Here is a 10,881-nt window from a genome sequence, read left to right as displayed (position 1 = left end):
AGACTTTGCCGATCTTCCCAGAAATTCTGATCAGTTGTTTATCCTTCATTCACTTTTATTTCTACTGTGATTCTTAGGAATTTGTCTAATCTATATTTAATCTATTAAAACATCTATGCATGATAAATTTGGCTTCTTTCAATTATAAGCTGTGTTACGATCTCCAAATTAAATGATAAAGGTAGAGAAGTAAAATTAAACACAGCAACAGGTTATAGTGAAGTGCTCTTTAGAATTTCAGATTAACAAATTTGTCCCAAAATGATAAAGTAATAAGTTACTAAATGAATAATGCAACACAGAATAGATTTTAACAGCATCTCGATCTCTCTCTCCCATCCCCACCTCCCTCAGTCTTTCTCTTTTGCTCTCTCTCTCTCTCTCCCTCTCTGTCTCTCTCTCTCTATCTCTGTCTCTCGCTCGCTCTCTCACACACACGCACACATACACACACTTCCGCCCACATCCATACGTGAGTGTGTACACACATCTCAGAATTTTAAAACACTGCTACTAAAGGTTTTAACTTAGATAAATTAACTATGTTAAAATACTGACATTGTGAAAATATCTGTTTATGTCCAATACCCCAGAGAGGGCATCTTTCTGTGAACTTCTAAAAAGCTTAAAGAAAGAAAACCAGAAGGAAAAACCAGAGTCCTTGGCAGGAAGCCTGGGTGAAGGCGTGGCTGCCACTCAGGGTCACAGCTTCCCATTGTCCTCGCTGCTCTCCTTCTCCTCTATGGCCTCCAGGCTGCGCTTGCTCTTGGCCTCGGCACCACTGCTGGGGGCTTTACTAAGGCCACAAGACAAGCACGCCAGCTGGATCTGCTTCATGTTCTCTATAGCTTCATTCTTGGCATTCTTCAACAGATCTCCTTGGCCCTACAAACAGGCAGAAATAGACACCAAAGAAGAATGTTATGGGCCAGGCAGATCCTAAGTGACATCACTCTATATCCTTTATGCTGTTGCTCAGTGAGGAAACAGACTCAGACCAGAGAGCCCCCTTTTCCAACATCCTTTTCTTGCATTATTGAGGGTCTTTGCTCTTTAAGTCAAGGACCTCAACCTGAGCCTTCCCCATTGTCTCTGTAGTTGCTGGGAGCCTCTGGAGATTTCCTGTAGGAGGGAACACCGTCTGGGGACCCTTATCTGAATGTACCAAGGACAATCAGCCCTTCCATCACCAGGGTTCGAGACTACACACTGCTGTAACTCCTAACCCACCCAGCCCAGCATTCCTAGGCTTGGGAGAAAACAAGGGAAGAAGCTCTTCCTCAAAGAACTGAAAATTAAATCATCTTCTCAGTGTAAAAAGAGCTTACAAAGCAAATCTCTGTAAAGTAAATCACACACCCTTATGCTTGGTAAGCTGCTTTGTAGTATATTGGGTCATCGCTACAGCCTGCCTTTTGATAAATTCCTATTTGCCCATGTTCTTTTCTATTATCCTGAGGACAATGTTCCCATCTGGCTGATGGAGAGAGGCTCCAGAGGCTTAGTGTGTCAATCAAAACAAAAAAGCAAACGAGGATCACAGGAAATCATCACTTGTCAGTTATATCAGAGTCTGAGAAAGATCTTTTCCAATTATTTTTTTTCTTATTTTAGGTCATTGTTATAATGATCAAGTGTATACGCTGACATTAGCCCAAGGGGCTGAAGGAGTAAGTGTGGGGAAGCCAGAACATGTTTCCGGTGTGTACAGACAAAAGAGGAAGGAGTTCCGTCTCTCCCCTCCATTCTCACGACAATGCCTGAGTGTGACCTTGAAACTGGAGGTTGCACGAGCTGCTGAAGAGTTCCTCTACAAAGCAGAGACTTCGAGAAAAGGTAAGTCACCTATTTTATGCAAGGTACTTCATCATACACTGTTTGATCTCTTAAATTTGATGAAAGCTTTTACTTTAGGGTGTATGAGGACCCTAAAATTAAAAATGCATTGCATTAAAAATGCCTTGGAATATTTCTTGCCTCAAAATCTGTACAAGCACTTGCCAATTCTATCTTACGTCATAAAAGCCTTCAAACAACAGCCTTTAAATATATGGGATGAATAAGTACAACTTTGCCTAATACTTTTGCTAAGGTGAACTTATCTCCAAGTACCTCAATCATGGATTGGGATTTTAGAAGTAAACTTGGAAGTTGTATAGTTTAGCCTTCTCATGAGGAGAAAAGAAGCTGAGCCTGATGAGGTGACATGACTGACCCAAGGTCACAGCTGGTTAATGACTGAGCTGGGACTTAAGTCCAGGTCTTCTGCCTCTCGGTTCAGTGCCCTGTTCCACACACCATGTTTATAATTTAGACTAAAACTAGAGACTAGAGAATGAACACTCTTTCAGATAGAGATGGACTTTCTAAGAGAAAAATATGCACGACACAAGCAGAACTTGGGGAGTATAGGCATAATGAGTCCCCTCTGGACGTTAAAAAAAGTCACATCCAGGCTTCCCAGGTGGCGCAGTGGTCGAGAGTCCGCCTGCCGATGCAGGGAACACGGGTTCGTGCCCCGGTCCGGGAAGATCCCACATGCCGCAGAGCGGCTGGGCCCGTGAGCCACGGCCGCTGAGCCTGCGCGTCTGGAGCCTGTGCTCCGCAACGGGAGAGGCCACAACAGTGAGAGGCCCGCGTACCGCAAAAAAAAAAAAAAAAAAGGTCACAATCCACTTTGAAAAATGCAATTCTGAAGCGATAATGATAATAATACAGCATAGAAAGTGCTCAATCTCTGCAGGCATTCTTCTTCATACTTTACAAATGTTCATTATTTGTCACAACATCCCCACAAAATAGGCTCTTTTCTTACTTTAAGTTTACAATGAAAACAAAGGTCCAGAGTGATCCTCCTTCCCAGACTCACACAGCTGCTAAGTGGTGGAGCTGGGGTTGAAATAAAGTCCAGCAGTTGGCTCCAGAATCTGTAGTCTTAACCACTACATGATATGGCATCCCTTCAAGGCAAACTGTGAACTCTCAACAAAGCACAGTAAAGCCACCCAGTCATTGTCACCCATGGAAACAACACGGATAAAAAGACAATCATTAACCAGGTGGCACAGTCGGACAGAACTTAGAGATGGGATCTACAGAGTCAGGAAGATAAGATGCACCAACATTCGTTGGCAGGGACAAAAGTCAGAGTATCTTAGTTTTGCTTTTAGCTCCAACAATTTCCCCCTGGGCCATTTTATCTCCTGTAAAAATGATGAAAATATTCTTCCGTCTTCCTCACAGTTTTAAAGATTACAAAAAATGTTGAAAAGCTATTTGTTGGAAATAAAAACAAAAATAAACAAATGGGACCTAATGAAACTTAAAAGCTTTTGCACAGCAAAGGAAACCATAAACAGGATGAAAAGACAACCCTCAGAATGGGAGAAAGTATTTGTAAATGAAGCAATTGACAAAGGATTAATCTCCAAAATTTACAAGCAGCTCATGCAGCTCAATATCCAAAAAACAAACAACCCAATCCAAAAATGGGCAGAAAACCTAAATAGACATTTCTCCAAAGATATAGAGATTGCCAACAAACACATGAAAGAATGCTCAACATCATTAATCATTAGAGAAAGGCAAATCAAAACTACAATGCGATATCATCTCACACCAGTCAAAATGGCCATCATCAAAAAATCTAGAAACAATAAATGCTGGAGAGGGTGTGGAGAAAAGGGAACCCTCTTGCTCTGTTGGTGGGAATGTAAATTGATACAGCCACTATGGAGAACAGTATGGAGGCTGGTTTAAAAACTACAAATAGAACTACCATATGACCCAGCAATCCCACTACTGGGCATATACCCTGAGAAAACCATAATTCAAAAAGAGTCATGTACCAAAATGTTCATTGCAGTTCTATTTACAATAGCCAGGACATGGAAGCAACCTAAGTGTCCATCGACAGATGAATGGTTAAAGAAGATGTGGCACATATATACAATGGAATATTACTCAGCCATAAAAAGAAATGAAATTGAGTTATTTGTAGTAAGGTGGATGGACCTAGAGTGTGTCATAGAGAGTGAAGTAAGTCAGAAAGAGACACATATATATGGAATCTAAAAAAAAATTAAAAATGGTCATGAAGAACGTAGGGGCAAGAATGAAGACACTGACCTACTAGAGAATGGACTTGAGGATACAGGGAGGGGGAAGGGTAAGCTGGGACAAAGTGAGGGAGTGGCATGGACTTATATACACTACCAAACCTAAAATAGATAGCTAGTGGGAAGCAGCCGCATAGCACAGGGAGATCAGCTCAGTGCTTTGTGACCAGCTAGAGGGGTGGGATAGAAAGGGTGGGAGGGACGGAGACGCAGGAGGGAAGAGGTAAGGGGACATACGTATATGTATAACTGATTCACTTTGTTATAAAGCAGAAACTAACACACCATTGTAAAGCAGTTATACTCCAATAAAGATGTTTTCAAAAAAAGAAAGAAAGAAAAGCTATTTGTGATTTAAATAATCACAAGTAAACTATGCTATAAGGTGAAATGAAAAGCAATTAACATACTCTATTACTAAATTAAGTATCTTGATAGTGTGCATATTTTAATATAAATTTTACTAACTTGTTTAAAATGCATCTACAAGAGTCTGTTTTTACAGAGATATGTATATTGCTACTGCTTTTACAAGCACAAAGATTCCTTTAAAAAAAACTGTATTAATAAACACATTATACCCACACTCATTTTCAGAGTATTACTTTTCAGTGCTCCCTTTTCTTTTAGTGTTAAAATTTTCATCAGGCATTCTTAAAGCATAAAAAAAGCAAAATTGGCATCTTCCCTAATTGCAAGAGAGGAGTAAAACATGCAAAAATATCAGGCTTGATACTACTAATGAATAATGCTCTCACGTCACTTTTCTTGCAGCAGGTTATAAAACATATCTAATTAATCAGCCAGAATATCATCTCATCGGTTCTGAGAGGTGGCATCCAGGCCTAAATGTCAGACTGTGTCAGTTCTGGTAAATAGAAGTCAGTCTCTCTAGAAAACAAAGGCCAATTGGAGAAGACAGTTTGTGCCAGTGCACAAAAACAAAGGACATCATCTCCTGATAACCAGGAGACAACACGCCCTGGCTGCATGATACAGGCAGAAAAAAAAGTGGAAAAGAAATTAAGCTATTAACTAACAGAAGAAGAAAAAATGAAAGACTAAATTATGAAGAGTTTCCATTGAAACACTGATGTAAAAATGTTGTTTTCAATATTTTTTTTAAGAAGGAGGCATAGAGGTCATCTCTCTGTTCTGTGGTTAAACTCCTTGAGTCTTATCGATTAAGTTAGCAGAAGCAGAAAAGACTCATTCTAGGCAAAATTGTAAAGAGGGTGAAGTTTATTGTTAACAACCCCATCTTGGCATTCCTGTTCCGGGCTGACTTTTTCCCACCATGCATGCAGTGATTTCCGCTGACCAACTAGCATCCCTCTCTCTACTCTGTTACACTCCCTCTCAAATGCCTCCTAACTAGCCAGCTTATACCACATCTCCTCCCTCAAAACGGCTCTGTCCTGTGTATCATTTCCCACAAGACATATTAGGTACTCAGATCAGCTAACCCACTTAAAGGTATTGGTGTGTAGAATGCATTTAAGGAGCAATATAACAGGGCATTTCTAAAGAATATGCTCAGAAATTCTCCTCAAACAGAGGTCTTGGGAGAGAGGCAGAAAGGAGAGAAGCCCAAGAGAATTCATTTTACTTGGTGGTATATAAATTGTAACATCTCCTGGGAAAATAAATCTGGGATTGTTATGGCCTGGAATGTAAAATTAATGGACAATTTGACCACTGAATACTCAACTTGAAAGAAATGTCAAGCTGTTGCCAACATTTCAATATACTAGCAATCTCATGGGAATTTTTAGTTTCTCTCCTCTGGTACTAGGGATGCTTCAGGGGGAAAAAAATGAGAAGGACTGCTTTAATCCAAAGAAAAGTAAGAGTAATAGAAAGCATCTCAGGCAGACTTATGCTGATGGGACAACAGGATTATCAGAAGTATCAACAGCAATGACTACCAATTCAGCCTCCACAGTTATTTGACTTCCAAATGTCACAGTCCATGGAAATCCCAACACATTTAAAAAGTAACACGGGCCTAGCCGCTCCAAGGCATGTGGGATCCTCCCGGACCGGGGCACGAACCCGTGTCCCGTGCATCGGCAGGCGGACTCTCAACCACTGCACCACCAGGGAAGCCCACTACAGAGATTTTTGAACCTAAAAATTAGTAATGATTAATGAATTTTTAAAAAAGGAGACATTAGCATTCATAACCAAATCCTTCCAACGTCATTAAACTGCAATTAAAATAAATCATCTAGAAATCAAGAAATATCTGATGCAATTAGATTGTAAATGGGACTGATATACTACCATACCACCACAATTTTTATTATTACTCATAAATTATTACTGACAATAATATGCTATCACAACACTAAACAGAGGCTAACACTTTGAACACTTAATATACTAAATGTAAACCAATTTGCACATATTATCTCATTATATCAAAACCATAAAAGGGGCTAGAATTCTAAATGCGAATTATCTATTAGTTATATATTTGTAAGTTATTTAATAACTATATTTTATAATCTATCAAAAGACATTTAGAATTTGTGTTATTCCTGTTCTTACTAAGAAATGCAGTTTCCTTCTATAGTTTGAAAATAGTTTTGGCTACAATCTGGCAGAGTAACTTTCAAAAGACATTGACATCCATGGCTCTTAAAATACCCATTTTTCCCATGAACTGCCCTATCCCTTGTGATATTAGTGTATGAAAGAGTGGTCAAACATCATAACTAGTGTCCTTGTCACGTGTGAAGGAAATGTGTGGGTTGTCTCAGAGTACACCACAAATATTTAAAGCAGCTAATTGAGACTCTGGGAATGGAAAGGCCCTCACATATGTACAGCTACGCATATAAACAAATGCAGCTCTGTCACCGGACAGGCGTGTATGGGTATTTTTCAGCACACACTCAACGGCTGACTGATTCCCCTGAAATTCGTCCCATATGAGCGTCCACACCCACAGCTAGAGCCACCCCTGGATAATACTGCTACAAAAGTCCGCCACAGACAGCATGATCGTATTAGCACCGCTTTATTTGTTCCAGCTCCATTTGGTGGACATGACCATGTTGTGGTGAGCTGTGTACTACCACCATATTAACAGTTCAAAAAGCATGCTTTTGGGGAATCTCTGTATTATCTAAAGGGGGTAAATGGTTTGCTCCAAAGAGGTAGAAACAACTATTACAATGTCCTTCATTTGAGAAATTAAAATAGCAAATCAAAAATGTGTTGATGTCATGACAGATACATTTCTCTTGATGTTAGATTACTGGAATATTGGGTAAAACTATGCAAAGATGGCCTGGGATCCTTGCTCTCCAGAATGAAAGCCTAGTTTTGTAGGGAATGTATACAACATGTTAGCAAGAGTTACAGGCACAAAGATGTAGCCATTAGGGAAATTATGTACAAAATACCTCAACTGCACAAAAATAGAAGTTCTCATTGCATAAAGTTATTAAAACTCAGATTTATTATTTTTCAAGACCTTGTCCACCAAATATTTCAACTGCATTCTACTCACCACTTAAGAAGTTGAATTTTTACTCTATGAACTTTCAAGAAATATGGATGAATAGTTGTAGAGTAGTTCTGGTCTAAGAGTACTGACTTTTTAGAGCTTCTTATGTTACTCTTCTCCTGAAACTCTGAACTCAAAACAAAGGAAAAGACACTACCTTTCAAATCTTTATCACATAATGCAATTAAACTATTTCATTTTTATAGGAACAAAAAGTGAATTACAATGGACATGTTTACCTGAGCCATTAGATTTTATACCCTTTATAAAGTTAAGTTTTTTAAGTTAGTTTTATGACTGATACATTTTAGTATTGGTCAGAAACTCCACTTAATCAGATATCTCTGAAGATTATGGAAAGAGAACATAAGTAAATATTTTTAATATCTGAGAATCTAGATCTGAAGGAAGAGTAATTTACAAAATGTAGAAGATACTTCAAAGAAATTTTAAGAATAATTCAGTGCCAACAAGACCACACAACATTACAGAATAAAGCAGAATGACATGTTTAATAAGCACAGCCATACAAAAGGCTCTAAAAAAATATGAAGTCATACTCTATTAAAATTCAACATAATGAAAATTATGTTTGAAAGTTAAATTTGAAAGCATACGTTTTAAGACCTGACAAATAAGATTTTCTTTTTCCACAAGTCTTTCTCAAATAACATCCTGCTTTGTTACAATACCTTTCTCATCAGGAAATCTTGACTGACTTGAGTGTTGATGGAATGAAGGACCCTATTTACTTCAAAATGGTAATTAACTGCATCTTAAGCAGAAAGCCTTTGTATTAACCATGTTTTTTAAAAATAGTTTTTAATATAGAGGAGACCATTATTGTGTCCCTGTATGTGTGTGTGTATAATACTATATGTAAATAAAGTAGTTTAATAGTATTTAAATACTAATCACTAATAATAATATAATTGCATCACTTTAACAGAATAAAATATAAAAATTGTATGATCATTTCAATAGTTGCATAAAAAGCATTTGACAAAATTCAACATCTTTTTATAATAAAAACTCTCAACAAAGTGAGTATATAAGGAATGTACCCCAACATAAAAAAGGACATATATGACAAGCCCACAGGTAACACCACACTCAACAGTGAAAGGTTGAAAGCTTTTCCTCTAAGATCAGGAACAAGACAAGAGTGCCATAAGAGTGCCCACTCTCACTATTTCTATTCAGCATAGTACTGGAAGTCCTAACCAGAGGAATTAGGCAAGAAAAATAAATAAAAGATATCCAAACTGGACAGGAAGAAGTAAAATGATGACCCAATCTTATATATAGAAAACCCTAAAGACTCCATCAAAAAAAACTGTTAGAACTAATAAATGAATTCAGTAAAGTTGCGGGATAAAAAAATCAACATACAAAAAAAATCAGTTGGGTTTCTATACACTAATAACAAACTATCAGGAAAAGAAATAAATAAAACAATCCCATTTATATTAGCACCAAAAATAATAAAATATTTAGGAATAAATTTAACATAGGAGGTGAGAGATCTATACACTGAAAATTACAAGGCACTGATGAAAGAAATTAAACACAAATAAACGGGAAGATATCCCATGTTCATGAATCAGAAGAATTAATATTATTAAGATGTTCATACTACCCAAAGCCATCCATAGATTCAGCGCAATCCCTATCAAAACTCCAATGGCATTTTTCACAAGAAAAGAAAAACAATCCTAAAATTCGTATGGAACAACAAAAGACCCCAGATTGCCAAAGCAATCCTGAGAGAGAAGAACAAAGTTGGAGGCATCATACATCCTGATTTCAAACTATATTACAAAACTAATCAAAACAGTATGGTACTGGAGTAGAAACAGACATGTAGACCAATGGAACAAAACTGAGAGACTAGAAATAAACACATACATATATGGTCAACTAATATTTGACAGGGGAGCCAAGAATATTCAATGGGGAAAATACAGTCTTTTCAATAAATGGTGCTAGGAAAACTGGGTATTCACATACAAAAGAATAAATTGCAGCCTTATATTACACCATTCACAAAAATTAACTCAAAATGGATTAAAGGCTTAAATGTAAGACCTGAAATAATAAAATTACTAGCAAAAAAATAGGAAAAAAAACTTGACATTGATCTTGGCAATGATTTTTTTAATATAACACCAAAAGCACAAGCAAAAATAAACAAGTGGGACTCCAACAAACTAAAAAGCTTCTTCACAGCAAAAGAAACAAAGAAGGAGATGAAAAGGCAACCTATGGAACTGGAGAAAATATTTGCAAACCGTACATCTGATAAGAGGTTAATATCTAAAATACATAAGGAACTCAATATGCATGTAATAACTCAAAATATATAACAACTCAATAGCAAAAAACAATCTGACTAAAAAATTGGCAAAGATATGAATAGACATTTTTCCAAAGAAGATATACAAATGGACAACAGGTACATGAAAAGGTGCTCAATATCAACATCAAAACCACAATGAAATATCACCTCACCCCTGTTAGAATGGGTTTTACCAAAAAGACAAGAGGTAATAAGCATTGGCAATGATGTGGAGAAAAGGGAACCCTTGCACATTGTTGGTGGTAAAGTAAATTGGTACGGTCATATACAAAAACAGTGTGGAGGTTCCCCCCAAATTAAAAATAGAGCTACTATATGATCCAGCAATTCCACTTCTGGGAATATATCCAAAGGAAATGAAATTAGGATCTCAAAGAGAGACCTGCACCCCCATGTTTAATGCAGCATTATTTACAATAGCCAAAACATGGAAATAATCTCAGTGTCCACCAAACTAATGAATGGATAAAGAAGATGTAATATATATATATGGAGATTGTATATATATATGTGTGTGTGTGTGTGTGTGTGTAAAATGGAATATTATTCAGCCATGAGAAAGAAGTTAATCTTACCATTTTCAACAACATAGATAAATTTTGAGGGCATTGTACTAAGTGAGACAAGCACACAGAGAAAGACTATATGTGGAATCTTAAAAAACCAAATTAATAGAAACAGAGTAGGTTGGTAGTTGCCAGGGGCTGGGGGGTCGGGGGAAATGGGTGAAGGTGGTAAATGGGTACAAGCTTCCAGTAACAAGATGAATAAGTTCTGGAGATCTAATATACAGCATGGTGACTATAGTTAACAATACTGTTTTGTATACTTGAAAGTTGCTAAGAGAGTAGATCTTAAAAGTTCTCACCATCAAAAAAAAACACATA

The 10,881-nt window shown here is 37.3% G+C and overlaps 1 protein-coding gene across 1 annotated transcript in view; it reads right to left on the bottom strand.

The window, feature by feature from the left end:
* Positions 1-702: 702 nt before the first annotated feature.
* PLCL1 (phospholipase C like 1 (inactive)) overlaps positions 703-10,881 on the bottom strand; it is a 359,403-nt gene continuing 349,224 nt past the window's right edge. The window contains exon 6 of the mRNA XM_065880806.1: positions 703-885. Coding sequence (XP_065736878.1) covers positions 703-885 — 183 coding nt within the window. The remainder of the gene's footprint in view (positions 886-10,881) is intronic.

This window comes from Phocoena phocoena, chromosome 7 (assembly GCF_963924675.1).
Source record: "Phocoena phocoena chromosome 7, mPhoPho1.1, whole genome shotgun sequence".
NCBI lineage: Eukaryota > Metazoa > Chordata > Mammalia > Artiodactyla > Phocoenidae > Phocoena > Phocoena phocoena.
This window is presented reverse-complemented; position numbering and strand designations above follow the sequence as displayed.